Source organism: Pelodiscus sinensis, chromosome 1 (genome assembly GCF_049634645.1).
Source record: "Pelodiscus sinensis isolate JC-2024 chromosome 1, ASM4963464v1, whole genome shotgun sequence".
NCBI lineage: Eukaryota > Metazoa > Chordata > Testudines > Trionychidae > Pelodiscus > Pelodiscus sinensis.
The window spans coordinates 249,237,810-249,254,143 of NC_134711.1; the positions used below are offsets into that span (position 1 = coordinate 249,237,810).

The 16,334-nt window shown below is 47.4% G+C and overlaps 1 protein-coding gene across 11 annotated transcripts in view; it reads left to right on the forward strand.

Moving 5' to 3' along the window:
• DOCK9 (dedicator of cytokinesis 9) overlaps positions 1–16,334 on the forward strand; it is a 305,745-nt gene that overhangs the window by 159,790 nt on the left and 129,621 nt on the right. For all 11 annotated transcript variants that reach the window (XM_075918762.1, XM_075918765.1, XM_075918764.1 and 8 more), the window contains exons 14-15: positions 5,688–5,770; positions 6,260–6,382. In XM_075918762.1, coding sequence (XP_075774877.1) covers positions 5,688–5,770; positions 6,260–6,382 — 206 coding nt within the window. The remainder of the gene's footprint in view (positions 1–5,687; positions 5,771–6,259; positions 6,383–16,334) is intronic.

A 16,334-nucleotide genomic window follows, 5' to 3' on the forward strand; every position in this document is an offset into this window, starting at 1 on the left:
CAGATGGGGGCTGCTCTAGCCCAGTGAGGCTGGAGCGGTCCTCCCACTTGCCCCTGTTTATTTAGTTAACTAGTTAAATGTTGTTTAACCAGTAAGCTGATTAAACAGAACTATACATTCCTAGATCATCCAAGACTGCTAAATGCTAAAAATTGAGCAGTCTGGCTACCCCTTTATTTCATGCTCCTTTTTGCTTTCCTCCTACCCCATACCTCTTCAGGTATTCTTCTCACAAATGCCTGTTTCAAACAGAGGTAAATCACCTTTTTCAGCTAGGTGCTGTGGAACCTTTTCCACTCGGTGCGTCTACACTGCAGTGTTTTTCCGGAAAAACAATACTTGCGTACACACTGCTATTGCGTTCTTTCAATAGAAAGTCAAAAGAACGGAGGCTTTTTTTTGATGGCGGTAAACCACTTTCTACGAGGAAAAAAGCTTTTTTGGAAGAAGGCAACTGTGGACGCTGAAGAGCGAGTTTTTTCAAAAGAAGAGGCCTCCAGGAAATAACAGATGCCCTGGTGCCACTCCATCCAAACTAATCAGAACTCTATAGTTCCTGTGTCCTGGCAGCTCTTAAAACTGCAGGCACCCTGGACAAACCTTGTGACAGGAAGCTGGGCTCAGAGCTGCACCTCATTGAGCTTCTCTGACTGCCACAGACTTTTGGACCCATGGCTCAGCCACAAGCCCCCCGAGACCCTTCCTGGCCCTCACAGGGAGTACCACCAGAGCTCCCAGGATCCAGCCAGGACACCAAAAGGTGTGCGCCTTCCTGGTCCGAGGCAGCGATCCTATCCCTCCTTGAGCTGTGGTGGGGAGGAAGAGATGACACTGCAGGATCTCCTCTCCTGGAGGTGAAATGTTGATATCTATGGCCGGATGGTTGAGGCTCTGGTCGAGAGGAGACCCCCCCCCCCCCCCCACATCACTCCCCCTCCACCGGGACATTAGAACAGGTGCAGAACAAAGTTAGAGCTCTGCCAGGGTCAGGGAGCACAGCTTTCCTCCAGGGCAGAACTGCACTACTGCCCCTTCTACCAGGAGCTCCACTAAATCCGGGGGCAGGGGGAGGGGGGCGATGATGAAGCCCTTTCCCCACCCGTGGTGGTGGATGCAGAGCTACAGATGCCCATTGTCGCCTGCCTGGAGCTCCCTGCTGAAGAGGAGGAGGACGATGATCAGCTGTTGGAGGATTAGGAGGACATGGCCAGCATGGTCACCCTAATCCTGGAGCCAGAACCCCAGGCCTGGGATGTCTCGTAGTCATCCTCTGAGGGCGGGGAAGAACCATCAGGTGAGTGCTCTCAGTTTTACACACACACCCAGAGGGGGGAGGTGGGCGCAGAGGGTTTGGAGTGCGATTGTCACTCAGCCTGGACATCAAGCTGCAGTCCGTGCACATGGAACCCTGTGCAGCACCAGTCTGCGCCATGCGGCCTCAGGAGGCAGCCCTGGAGCATCCCCAGGCTTCTACTCAAAGGCTTAAGGGAGGCCCCACACACATCTGATCCCTGGGGGTACATCCTTCCACCACTAGCCACTGCTGGAAGCAGGTTGGGCACAAAGACGCACGCATGATTGCACATAGACTGAGGAGTGCTCCACACAGTACACGGGCATGCCTGCCCACACGAGGCACCACCTGCTCCCATGGACAGCACTGCCAGGTGCAGGTGTGTGTGTCGGGGCCCCATAGGAGACCAGGCTGCTCCAGACCCCTCTCCCACCTATGGGATCCCACTGGCTGGACAGTTCCCTTGCCTACTTTTCTGTGGGATGGGAGGAGGGGGAGAGTGGGAAGCATGGTCCCCATGGCACCTCTGGGCCTATGTGAGGCAGGGCCCGCTGTGCAGGCTACACATGGCCTTGCTCCTAAGGCCTCCCCATCCTCTGGCCTGAGGACTGTTGGTCGCAGCTCACAGAGGAGGGGACAGTCTCTGGGATATTGTCTGCATGGATGACTGACCGCCACTTCCTCTTTATTCTCCACAGCTGGACCAGTGTCGCTGAGGAGTTATCCATGCCATCAGAGGTAGCTGCCCAACCCCGGGGGAGCTGCAAGTGCAGGAGGGTCCGGTAGGACGTTGAGACAGCATGTGAGCAAACCCCGGCCCAGAAGGTCTGGGGATGATGCCGAGTGGCAGAACTGCATGTGGGACCAGCTTGTGCAGAAGAGCGAAAACGTGTCCTCATCTGGGAAATTATGGCACACCCAGCTCCTGTCCCTGCTCCCCCGCTATGCCCATGCCTCCTCCACCAGGCCTCCCTGCTATGCCCCCTGTCTCCCAAGCTATGCCTGTGCACCCTGCCGTATCTGACCCCGCTCCAGCCCCCCTACTCATCCCCCCTGTTGTCCTAGGCCCCAACCATCCCCAAGTTCGCCAAGGTCCACTACCATGTGCCACTTCCAGCCCTGAGCCATCCAGGTTCTCAGCCCCCTTCCTTCCCCCATCCAGGTTCTCAGCCCCCTTCTACTTCGTCCCTCCAGGTTCTTAGCCCCTCTCCTCCCCAGTTATTTTTATTATAAAAAAAAAATACAAAGTTTTTCTGGTTCAACTCAAAACAGGTGTGTTTATTCAGAGTACAGGGAAGGGAGGGGTTGTAGGTAGGCCCTGGGGAGAGTTACTTGGGTCCTTGAGAGAAACTCTCCTTCAGGGCTTCCCAGATGTGCACTCCTAACTGATGGATCTGGTGGATGGCAGCTGTCCGCGGCTCCTCAAAGGCCCTTCCTTCGCAGCTGACCTCTGCCCCCTTACCCTGGTAAGAAGGCCTCCTCTTTCCTCTCCATGATGTTGTGGAGAACACAACACGCCGACACCACCTCAGGGATGATGTTGAGACAGGTCAGGGGGCACCTGAACCGCGCCTTCAGGCATTCAAAGGCGCATTCCACGTGGATTCAGGCCTGGTTGAGGTGTGGGCATTGAATTAGTTCCTGCTGGGGTCCAGGTGGCTGGTGTTTGGGCTTCATGAGCCAAGGCATTAATAAGTAGGCTGCCTCCCCGATGATGCACTGTGGCATCTACATGTCCCCCACATGAAAGTCATGCTGGGCAAAGAATGTGCCAGTCTTCAGCTTCTGGTAAAGGCTGGAGTTTCTGAAAATGTAGGCTTCATGTGCTCTGCCCAACCACCCGACGAAAATGTCCGTGAACTGTCCACTATTGTCGACTAGGGCCTGCAGCACCATTAAGAAATAGCCCTTGTGGTTGATGTATTGGACGGCTCAATGGTGTGGTGCATGGAATGGGATGTGGATTCCATCAATCGCTCTCCCGCAGTTGGGGAACCCCAGAGTGGCAAATTCCGCGACGATTGGGTCCAGGTATCCCAGGCGGATGACCCTGTGCAGCAGGATGGAGTTGATTGCTCTCCCAACCTTCAGAAGGAGACAAATAAACACACAAAACAGATTCAGAGGGAGTGCCTGAGCCCTTGGGAGGTGCCTGCCACCCTCTATGAGGCTGTTCCGTCAGCAGGGCTGTGCGAGGGCAGGACGGTACAACCCCCTGGTGATGGGGCTCCCCTCCACCTCTGAACCCCCATCCTTTGTTTCTCTAGGGTCCCCCTTTCCAGGACTTGGCCCCTCTGCCCCCCGACCGTAGGGACTGCAGCCTGAGAGTGCCTTACCTCGATGATGAGGGCCCCGATGGTGGACTTTCCCATGCAGAACTGGTTGCCCACTGACCAGTAACTGTCTGGAGTGGCAAGCTCCCATATGGCCATAGTGACCCGCTTCTCCAGGGGGATGGCGGGCCATGGGTGGGTGTCCTGTCAACAGAGGGCAGGGCGAGCCTGGCACATAGCTCCATGAAGGTGGCCTTGCACATGCGGAAGTTTTGGAGGCACTGCTGGTTGTCCCACTGCTCGATGACCAGCTGGTCCCAACAGTCAGAACTAGTGTCCAGCCTCCCGAACTCTTTCCACTGTGGGTGCGGTTGCAAGGGCCCTGCTCCTGCACATAGGGAGAGGGTCTAAATGATGGGGTCCAGGTGTCCAGCTCATGCAGGGCCATGAAGGCAGCTTGCACAATCTGCTGCAGAAACTGCAGCATGACTGTGTGGGGTCATCACATGCCTGGAGGCAGCTCCAGCTTCGTGGCAAGAAGTATGCTGTGGCGTCCAAAAGATGGGCAACCAGAGAATTGCTAAAGCTTTGCTGTCCCTCAGAGGTAGGCAAGCATGCAGCAGAAGCAGAGAAACGGCTGTCCAGGGGAGTCCCTTTAAGCACGTGTCTCAGCTAGCCGTAGGCAACAGCACTTGGAAGCAACTGCTGACCCAATGGCCTGCATGAATTGGTTCTGGGTGTACTTATGTACGAGATAGCACCCACATTGACTGGACGCTATCTTTCGAAAAAGCAGATCGCTTTTTCATTGCACTTTTTCTGTGTAGATGCTCTTTTTTTTAAATAAATGTTTCCAGAAGATCTCTTCCAGAAAAGCTTCTGAAAGAAGCATGCAGTCTGGATGTAGCCTAACACAGAGAGAAAGGGTTTTACTCCTATTATTTCCTGATCCAAAAGGAAAATGGAGGATAGCGGCTCATCCTAGACTGGCAATGACTCAACAAGTTCATACACTGTCAAAAGATTCTTGGTGGTCACTTTGGGCACAATAATACATGTGCTGCAACAAGGAGACTGGCTCTCAGCCTTCAGGATGCATACTTCTGCAGTTCAATACATCCAGCACGCAGAGTCCTTCAATTTAAGGTGGACCATGAGCACTGCCAATACAGAGTGCTCCTGTTAGTGCTCTCCACAGCTATGAGAGTGTTTTCCAAGACCCTTGCGGTGGCTGTTGCCAACTCCACAAATGAGGGATCATAGCCTTTTCATACATTGACGATTGCTTTATCAAAGGCTTGTCTTATGAAGAGACCCAATTGGTCACACAAGCTACCATTTCTCTCTTCCACTCTATAGGACTCCAAATAAATGCCCAAAATTCCACTCTCATTCCAGCTTAATACATAGAATTCATTCTTACCTAGACTTGAGAGCTTCCCTCCCAAACTCCAGATTACTCACCATCTCATTCCTTATGTTGAGCGTTTCCTTCTGGCACATGATAGAAACCAGAGTATGTGTACAACTTATAGGTCACATGGCAGCCACCACCTATGTGATGCTCCCTGCCAGACTGTTTCCAGAAAGGAAGAACTATTCGATGTGTAAGTAAGAGGTAGAAGAAAAGTGCTATCCCCAACATCTCATCTCCAATCTGAAGTGAACTACAGGCCCACTTTTACTCTGCCTTCCTCGTTCAGACTTTTAACTACATCTCTGTAGTATGTACTGTAGACAACACTATTAAAGATACTTCAGAGATGCAGTCAGTACAAAGGTTGGAAAGAGAAAGAAAAGGTAAATTGGGCATGAAGGGATAGCGTTTTCTTACAGATTGAAGATTGGCTTAAAAAAAGCAGTCCATTAGGTGATCCTTTTCATGTGTACAATCACAGAGAATGGTATGTCCTATAAATATCTTAAGGAACTATTAGAGAGCTTACATGTGTTCAATTTTTTTATCACTTCTCATGAATTTAGTAGTACTGATAAAATTAAAATATTGTAAGAACTGTTTTCTATTTGATCTGGACATACACTTATTTTTTATTCACCTTCACCTTTTCAACTTACTGTATTTTAGGAATTTTAAACTTCATATATATTATCATTTGCAGGTTGCACAAAAAGTATTGAAGAATGCTAAGCAGGCATGTCAGAGACTAGGACAATATAGAATGCCATTTGCCTGGGCAGCTAGGTAAGGGGAGCAATTCTTACTCACTCACTACATTTTTCTGGTGATTATTTAACAGTGTTTCCTACAAAATAGTGTAATTTTCATTTATCAAAAATTCAATTTCCTATTTGTGGAATCTGTTCTTCCTTGGCTATTTTAATGTGACCCTTTCTGAACTCTCTCCATTTTATCCCAATAATAAATTTTTGGCAAATGAGACTTAAATTTCTGGTTTTTGGTAGGACAGGCATTGTAGATGATTATAACATATGACCAAACAAATAATTAAGTTTACCAGCAGTTTTTTACAATCAAGATTTTTTCCTTGCTTTTGCTGAAAAGTAAATTGTCCTTACTCTGTATATTAAAATATTAGCTGGGAATATGGTGAAATTAATCTGGGTATAATTTTAAGAATATTTAATGGTTCGCATAAAATATGGTAGTTTAAATAGTTTCTTTACCTTATCTTCTTGTTGCCAAATTTTAAGGAGAGAATTTGACTTTTAGGACATTGTTTAAAGATGCATCGGGAACCCTGGACAAAAATGCAAGGTTTTCTGCTCTCTTCAGACAAGACAGTAATAAACTCTCAAATGAAGATATGCTTAAATTGCTAGCAGATTTCAGGAAGTGAGTATATAATTTCTTAATTTTAAAAAATGTTAAATATCTTTAGCCATTAATACAAATTAAAGCAAATGTTCCTTTCTTGTGATGTATTTAAATTTTAATTTTTTATTCACAAAATGTGGAACCAACTTTGCATATAATTTCTTAGCTATGTTGAGCTATCTATTCTCTATACAAACGTGCAGTTCTTGAAGTACTATCCCTTTTGAGTGCTTGATTTCAAGTATGCAATGCATCTTGTTCACCTTCATTGCAGTTTTTAGGTAGCAGTGCCCATTCAGCCCATGCAAGCATTGTATTCCACCTTGTGCTCTGCAGTGCAGCATGTGGTGTTGCATAAGCAAACCACCCTTAGTTTCTTCTAAATCTCCTTGGTGTGAGACAGAGCCTGAAGAGTGTCTGAAGTTGAACTTACCTCAGTTGTAGGTTTGGTATTTTTGTTCATTTACAGTTCTCACTTCATATTTATTTTTGCTTACAAATACTTGAACTATAAAACTGTGTTTAAAAAAAAAAACAACAACAAACTAAAGTTGTTTTGCTTCAGAGGACAGCCGAGTTAGTCTGTACAGGATAAACTTAAAAAACAACAAATAGTCCGGTAGCACTTTAAAGACTAACAAAACATGTAGCTGGTATCATGAGCTTTCGTGGGCACAGCACTCTTCGTCAGATAATCATCTGAAGATGTGAGCTGTGCTCATGATACCATCTACGTCAGTCATGTCAAACATATGGCCTGCGGGCCGCATGCGGCCCAATCCAATTTTTTGTGGCCCGCAACTGGGACTACGTATGATCTCCATTCTCATAGGAGACATCACAGATCAGTTTCCCCATTATGTCTGGCACCACACCATATATCTCCACACTATGCCCAACTGAGGCACTTGTCTTTGTCTCCTCCCCCTTCTTCAGGGGGTTCACTGAGATCACCTCGCTCTCTGATGCTGTCATTGCATGCAGCCTACCATGAGGATTGCAGGAGTGTTTTCTTCTCCAGGCACTTCTCCCCCACACGGTCATATTATGGACACTGCACACGGAGACATCCCTACAACCACCCACACCATTGGATGACAGGGTACCACCATCGCCAACCTACATATCCCAGACACTGGTTGCCATGTTGCTATGGGTCTTCCTTCAGATACAGACCAGCAGTTTCTGATATGCCTACTCAGACAGCCCATCTCACCAACCCTTGCAGCTCATCCCCTCCTCAACAATCCATGCCCGAAGAGGGGCAAGTATCTGAACCTAAAGAGCAGCAACTTGATGCTTTCTCCACAGACCTGTCCTCTTCGTCCCCTGATGTGGCATTGATTCCTGGGGACATGTCACCCATTGGCAGCCTGAAGCAGTTTTAGGACTTATTCAAAAGAGTGGCTACTAGCCAGGAGGACCAGTTAACTGAGGTACAGGAGAAACAACATTGTTTCCTCAAAAACCTCCAACTCTCCCAACTTTCTAAAATTGCACTGCCCATCGATGAGGCTATTATGGAGGCTGCTGGTGAAATTTGTCAGACCCCCAGCTTCTATCCCACCGACTAACAAGCATGCAGACAAAAAAGTACTTGGTCCTTGCCAAAGGTATGGATTTCTTATTTTCTCACCCCCATCCTAATTCCCTGGTGATGAATGCTGTTCAAAGGGAGGTCCAAATTACCTCAGTATAAGAACGCTATGGTGGTCAAAGAGAGCAAGCGGCTGGACCTTTTTGGCAGGAAGGTGTAATCTTCCTCAACCCTTCTGCTCAGGATTGCCAGTTACGCAACCCTCTTGACGAATCACGACTTTGACAACTACATCAGACTTGTTGCCCTCATAGAGCACTTCTGACACTAAAAGGCCGATCCTGAAGTTGATTGTTCAAGAGGGCTATGCCACCATATGAAAGGCACTACAGATGGCACTCGATGTTGCTGACACAGCAGCATGCTCCACAGCAACCTCGATAGTGCTGCAAAGGGCCTTTTGGCTGCAATCTGCTGGGGTTCTGAGGGAGCTACATAACGAAGTTGAGGACCTTCCGTTTGACAAAAATTATTTGCAGAAAAGCCATATGAGGTTCTTCACTCAAGTAGGACTTGAGAACTACCCTAAGTACGTTGGGTATGTACATGCCCCTATATCACCGAAAACGGTATATACCATACCAGAGGCACCATGACTCTTCATACTCTGATACCAGCAACAGGGGTTCGATCAATCAAGAATGAGACAACAGCATCAAAGGAGATGACCTCAAAACAGTCGTAAACCCAGCCAACACACAAGTAAGCAGGAGGTTTGACCTATTGATTGGCAGGCATGAAACACCTCCCTGCTACACATCTGTGCAACAGGGTTCCTTTCATGATCGTTAGGTCACTATTTTAGCCGATTGCTTGGTACTCAAGATTGTGGCATTGGGTTACACCATTCCGTTTACAACGCTACCTCCAACCTCCCCATCCTTCATTAGGGACCCCTCTCACGAATACCTGTTGGAACAGGAGGTTCACTGGCTGTTCCATCGAAGCAATAGAGAGGATGGGTTCAGAGCCAAAGGCTTTTACTTTCTCACACAGAAAAGAACAGGGGACTGGAGGCCCATTCTTGACCTCTGCAAGTTCAACCGATATCTTCTTAAACAGCTGTTCAATATGGTTCCTCTGGCATCAATAATCCCAGAGCTATACAAAGGAGATGGGTTCCCAGCCCTCAACCTGTAAGATGCCTACTTCCACATCACCATCTGTCCCGCTCATAGGTAGTTCCTTCAGTTCATAGTGGGATCAGAACACTTAGGTTTCACGTCCTACTCTTTGGCCTTTCGTCCACATTCAGGGTGTTGTCAAAGACACTCACGGTAGTAGCAGCATACCTATGTTGAGTAGGGATAATCATTTTTTCCTTACTTCAAAGACTGTCTAATAAAGGGTCCATCATCTGCAGAAATGTGCTGCATGATACTCACAGCAAGACAGACATTAAAATCACTCAGTTATCATCAGTGACCAAAAATCTACTCTGCAGCCGACACAGGTCCTAGACTTTATAGGTGCCCAAATGGACTCAGTCATGACATGGGCATACCTACCTGTTCCAAGCAATCAAAAACCTTGACATGGCTGTCGCTGTGAGCCCCATAGTACCAGTATTGCCTGCCTTCAGCTCATGGGGCATATGGTGGCCACAACATACGTAATGTACCATATGTTCAGCATTTGCTGTGATCAGTGTATACCCCCTGAAAACACTATATACAAAAGCAATTCTCTCTTCAACCCAATATGATAACTTCCCTCAAGTAGCAGTCTGAGCCACACAACCTTTTAATGGGAGTCCTATTCCATCAGGACTATCCATTCATCCATATTACCACAGCTGCCTCCCTCATGGGATGAGGGGCCCACGTAGATGGTATGGCAGCTTAGGGGCAATGGACAGCAAGAGACTACCTTCTGTATAAACCCCTTGGAGCTCAGAGTGATTTCAACGCATGCAAACACTTCAGTGTGCTCATTCTCAGTACCACCATCAGAATACTTACTGACAACATATCGATGTATTACATAAATCAACAGGGGGGCCTGTGCACCGACGCAGTACATCTATGGAACTGGTGCATCCACAACAAAGTCACCCTGCTTGCATCCTGCCTACCTGGGATCAACAATGCCACTGCAGACTCTTTAAGCAGACACTTTGCACCAGATCACAAGTGGACGCTGGATCATCAAGTGCTTCAACCTATCTTCCTTCAGCGGAGCTCTCCTCTAATGGACCTTTCTGCCTCCTACGAGAATGCCAAGTGCCAGCATTATTACTTCAGGGCTGGAATCGGACCTGGATCCCTGAGAAATACTTTTCTCCTCAACTGGAGGGGCCCCCTCATATGCACATTCTCTCAACTCTTTTCATCCACAGGATCCTTGAAGATAAACAGGAATGGGGTGATAGTGATACTCATAGCCCCCTCCTGGGCACGACAAATGTGGCTTCTCTATCTCTTTCGAGTGTGTCTCCAGCCACCCTATCCCCTCCCCAAATGCTGCAATCTGTTGACTCAGAACCACGGAACCTTGCTACGCTCTCAGCCCCAGGTTCTGCACCTGACAGCCTGGCTCCTCATTGGTTCTATGAATCCAATATGCTCTGCTCAAGTCAAGTTAAAGAAGTCTTAACGCACAGCAGGAAGCACACCGTGCGTTCCACTTACTTGCAAAAATGGCATAGATCCGTGTGTCTGGTGCTCTAATAAATGTTTCGATCCACACATAGCTCCCTTATACGAAATTCTAGAATATATCCTTCTCCTGAAGTAGTTGGGCTTAGCCCTTGCTTCTCTGTAAGTTCACTTCACAGCAATCACCATCTTCTGCCACTTGATAGAGAGCTTTTCAGTTCTGGCGCACACTACCAAGAAGAGATTCATGAAAGGTTTATCTAACCTTAATCCACTGCACAGGGGACTGCCGCTGGCGTGGACCCTTGACATGATTCTGAACACTCTCTTTCCCAACCCCTATTTGAACCATTAGCTACCTCTCCCCACTTAATGACAATCGAGGTGGTTTTTCTGCTTGCCATCACTTCCGCCCACAGACTCAGCGAGCTGGAGGTCCTCATGGCAGTACCGCCGTATGCTACCTTTAATAAAGACTGTTATATTATGACCTTACCCTTCCTTCATACCCAAAGTATATTCCAACTTCCATATAAACAAACCAGTTGTCCTTCCATCTTTTTACCCTAAGCCACACGCATCCTGGCAGGAGGCTACTCTTCATTCCCTCGACGTGTGCAGAGCACTTGCCTTTTACATAGACAGAACTCAACCTTTCCACAAGTCACAATGATTGCTCGTTTCCATAGCAGACCACTCCAAGGGTGAACCAATCTCATCCCAACACATTTCTAGACTTATAGTATTGTGAGTCAAGTGCTAATGCCATCCGAAACAAGCCACTTCCCAAGGCTCGTTCCACAAGAGCCGTAGCAACATCCTCAGCTTTCTTCCCAGAGAGGAACCCCTCGGACATCTGCTGTGTGGCCACATGGTCCTTAAATGATACTTTCAGGAAACATTACACTATTTCTCAGCATTTAACTAACAATACATCAGTAGCCTCACCGTACTATCCACAGCTATTAAGCCATGACTCCAAGATCCACCTTCCTTCTGTTCTTGAGTACTGCTACAAATCACCAACAATGGAGCACCTACGGGGACGTCACTCGAAGAAGAAGAGGAGGAAGTTACTCACCTTGTGCAATAACGACAGTTGTTTGAGATGTGTCTTCCTGTGGGTGCTCCACTACCTGATCTCCTCCCCACTTTGGAGTCTCTGGTCTTTTATCATGTCTTTCAGGTACTTGGGAGCTGGACCATGTGCATGAGCAAAAGGGTGCAAACTGCATGAGGCGCCTGATGCACATGTGCAGTCCAGCTGGCTACTGCTAGGAAATACTCTGATATGCGGCACTGGGACAACCCACCGCCAACAGTAGAGCACCCATGGGGGGACACATCTGAAACTGTCATTACTGCACAAGATGAATACCTTCTTCTGTTCACTCCTTCTGGGGCATCTGGCATTGGCCACTGTTGGAAGACATGATACTGGGCTTAATGGACTTTTGGTCTGACCCAGTATAGCCATTCTTATGTTCATATGGAATGTTGCTCTTCTAAGACTTCTGAAAGCCTCCCTAATTCCTGTCAGATTTTGAATCACACTTCAGATTCTTAAACCTTGGGTCAAGTGCTATTGCTATTTTTAGGCATGTCACATTGGTACCTTCTTTGCATTTTGTCAGATTTGCTATAAAAGTGTTCTTAAAAGTAACATGTTCTGGAGTTATCACCCAGCACTGCTATCACATGACACATATGCTAGAAGGCAATTAAACAGAACAGAAGATAAACAATTCTCCTCCAAGTTGTTTAGTCATAAATGTTAACTCCTTTTTTTGATGAGCACAATCAATATGCAAGTATGTCCTCTGGAATGATGGCCAAAGCATGAAGAGGCACACAAGTGTCTCTTCTTGATATCTTGATATAGTGCCCAATGTTATATAGTTAGTATAGTTTAGTGCATAGGTAGGTAGGTTCTTCATACATCATTTTTTTGTGTGGTTCCATCGCTCATTTTGAATACCCACACTGGTGCCTGAGATAAGCAGTGCTTGCCAGGTGTCAAGCATGACGACTCGTGGCAAGCTATACCTAATAGTGACCTCACTCCAGCTGCCTTAAGTGCTTGGGGAAGCTCATGTGAGCAGTAGGTGTGGGATTTGTAAGGGCTTTAGCCCTGTTTGAAAAAGATGTGGTAGCCAGGTTATCATATCTGCTAATGGAATTGACACTACAGTCTCCATCTGATCCTCCTTCTTTGGTCCAGATACAGAGCACCTTGGTGTTGGTCATGGTGCACCTCAGGTGCTGCTGGCACAGAGAGGCAGATTGATTTTATTAGTAGTGGAAGAGAGGCATCAGAAATCAGACTCAGGACTGGAGTCGTCAAAGAGGGTAAGCTCTTATAAAGATTTGGGAGGGCATTCAGAGATGAAGCACTTCCCAGTGCACACCTCTAAATAAGAGTTGATTGACCCTAGCATCCAATGAAAGCCTGTTGAGATTGGCTTCTGAAGCACTTCTGTCAGCATTTCCTCACACAGTGGTACCACTGAGTGTTATCTATTCCTAAGATGTTTCAAGTGGCAAAAAAGTTGTTGCTACCATCATCAGTGGTGGTTCTTTGAGGACTGTTCCAGTGAGTGCTCCTATTTCAGGTGTTGGTGCATCTCAGCACCAATGACGGTAGATTTTTGGTAGCAGAGACAGGTTGGGAAGTGTCTGTGCAGTAGCTGTCTTGCAGTACTTTACGTGTGTCCAGCTAGTGCTCGCATGGCTCAAACCCCTCAGTTCCTTCTTAGCCATCCTTCACTGCAGATGGAGTGCCAACAGCAGTATGAGAAAAGAACCTAGAAACTATTCAAAGTTAAGTTTTAGTTCAAGTAATTCCTCATGTCCATTCTGCATAGGTATGTGTGCTCGCCACATGCTCTAGTGCCAAGAGATATTCCCTTGACAGTACCTGTAAGGGAGGGAGAGCGGCATGCACAGGCCACACTCTTGAGGGCACCTCTAGCTCGCTCCACTCTGTTCCTTTTTGCTGGACAGCTCTGACAGAGAAAAGATGTCAGGATATTGATGGAAACAGGTAACTGTCGTCTTCGAGTGATGGCTCATATGCTGCAAGCAGTATGTCCAGAGGTGGGAGGAGTTCACTGGCATGCAGCCTGCACCACAGCCCTGCCAACCACAGCATCCTCCCAGGCTTGGTATAGCAAGGCATAATACTATGTTGCAGCCTTACAAATATCCAGAACAGGGACATTAATGAAGGAGGCTTATGTTCTAATCAAATGAGCTTTGAGCAGCTAATTGCCCATTAGCTGATGGCATGTTGGAAAGCAAGAGGTTATCCCATTAGAGATTCTTTGCATGAATATCAGGTCATGGAGCTGACATTCCTCAGTAGACAGATGAGGCTTCAGGCAAAAGACCGGGAGGAAAATATTCTGGCTGATATGAAAATCAGAGACCACCTTAGGCAGGAAAGCAGAGTGGGGATGCAGCTGCACCTTGTCTTTAAAGAAGGCCATGTAAGGGGCTCTGACATCAAGGCCCTCAATTCGAGACCCTCCTTGCTAACATAATGGCTATGAAGATAGCTACTTTCCAGGACAGACCATCGACTCGAAGGGTATCCTGGTTAGCCTGGAGAGGGCCAAGTTATTGTGCCATAGAGGGGTGGAGGAGGCAGGCGGGGGGGGGGGGGGGGGCTGCACATGCAGGAAGAGCCTTTCAAGGTCCCAGAAGAATCTCACCATCATAGTGTAGGAGAACACTGGCTGGCCCTGGATTGGAATATGAAAAGTCGAAGTCACGGCCAGTTGTACTTGGATTGATAAGAGAGCCAGCCTCTTCTCCTTAAAGTAGAGAAGATAGTCTAGAATAGCCTGGATGATCGCTCCAGTAGGAGCAAGACCACGCTGTTGAGTCTATAGCATGAAATGGGTCATTTAGCCATATAAGTCTGACTATGGCTTCCTACCTGGACTTGCTGCTTCGCATCTGAGCATGAGTGCTTTTCCATTGCCAGCCATGGAGCAGCCACACTGCAAAGTGAAGCAATGACAGGTCTGGGTGGAGAAGGTGGCCGTGGTCCTGAGAGAGCAGGTCCAGTTGCAGTGGCGGAGGCCATAGGGGGAGGGGATGGACAGCAAAGCTCAGTAATGTGGCATACCAATGCTCGCCAGGCCACATCAGTGCAATGAGAATGAAATTGGTTCTGTCCTGTTTTACTTGCTCCAGGACCTTGGGGATGAGAGAGATCAGGGAAAATGCATGTAACAGGACACTTAACCACTAGATGCTGGAAGGCATCTTCCAGGGACTCTTTGCCCTACGTGTGGAACAGAAGCTGCAACACTTTGTGGTGAAGAGATTCACCTGGGGCAGCACCTTGTGCATGAAGGGACCACTTGAACTCTACTCAGCTGATGAGCGAGGAGGTTGCCCACGCGTGGAAGGTGATGGGCATCCAAGTGAATGCCATTTAGGAAGCAAAAGGCTGATTGCCTGCTAGCAGAACATGTTGGACCAGATCCCTCCCTGATGGTTGACCTAGAACATTGGCTGCATTCTCTCTGAATACCTGAACAAGTCTTCCCTCCAACTGAGGGAAGACACCTCGTACTCCATGTAAACCACCCCTAATTCTTTGATGTTTATGTGGAGAATCCTTCACCCAGAATCCATGACAAAGTACTGCCAATAAACAATCTTCTGATGGAGCTGAAAAACAGTATGGTAAATACCAGCCACCATATCCCCAATATGCAAGAGAGCCAATAGAAAATATTATGTGCCCAATAAATGCATGGACTTCTTATTCTCACACCTGCAACTGAATTCCTTGGTAGTCAGAGCAGTGAATCATTGTGGGAAACAACCCCAGTTTAAAATCTCACCATCTGACAGACTCTAAGAGACTGGATTTATTTGGTCATAAAATCTGTTAATTAGTTATGCTGCAGCCCCATATGGCTAATTATACTGCTGTACTGGCAAAATGTGACCACAATAATTACCAGAAACTCAACAAATCTCTATTGGACATGCCAAAGAACGAGAGAACAATTCCAATCTATCCTGATGGAAGAAAAACTTGTAGTGTGGACAGTGTTACAAGCCACCCTTGATGTCACAGATACCACCGCTTGTGTGACAACTTTGGCCAGAATCTTGCAGAGGGTCCTTCTGGTTACATGCTTTGGGAATTCCAGGGGAACTCCAGACTAAAGTCGAGGACCTCCCATTTGACATAGAGAAATTATTCTCCACTAAGATGAATGATGTCCAACATGCAGTTAAGGACTCCCATGTGACACTCAAAACCTTGGGCATCTGTACCCCTTCCCCAGCAGATGTAGGACGTGCCAACTATATTACCGTAACCAGGGTACCACAACACAGCACCCACGGTCACCTTTTGACAACTTGAGACCTTGATACCAATCACAGACCAGCTCAGTCCCAAGTTCAGTCCACAGCATCACAAGCACCATCCACCAAAACTCAGTTTTGAAACTAGTTGATGGTATAACGACCTCCCCCAACATCCAACACAACTTTCACAAAGTACCCAGACTTTTGGTCATCAGTTACAGCCATCCTACCTAGCATAGGTATCCATCACCATGGCTATATCTGAAAACAGGCCCAGCACAGCTGGCAACGGAGTTGGAGCACCACATTGAATCCAATATGGGGGCACACGGTGAGTCCCGATGCCCAAGGTGCCATCTTCAGACAAGCAAGGGGAAGATGTCCCTTCTGCAATGCAGTCATCTTTGTTGTCTCCAGACAAAGCATCAGGCCATGCTCA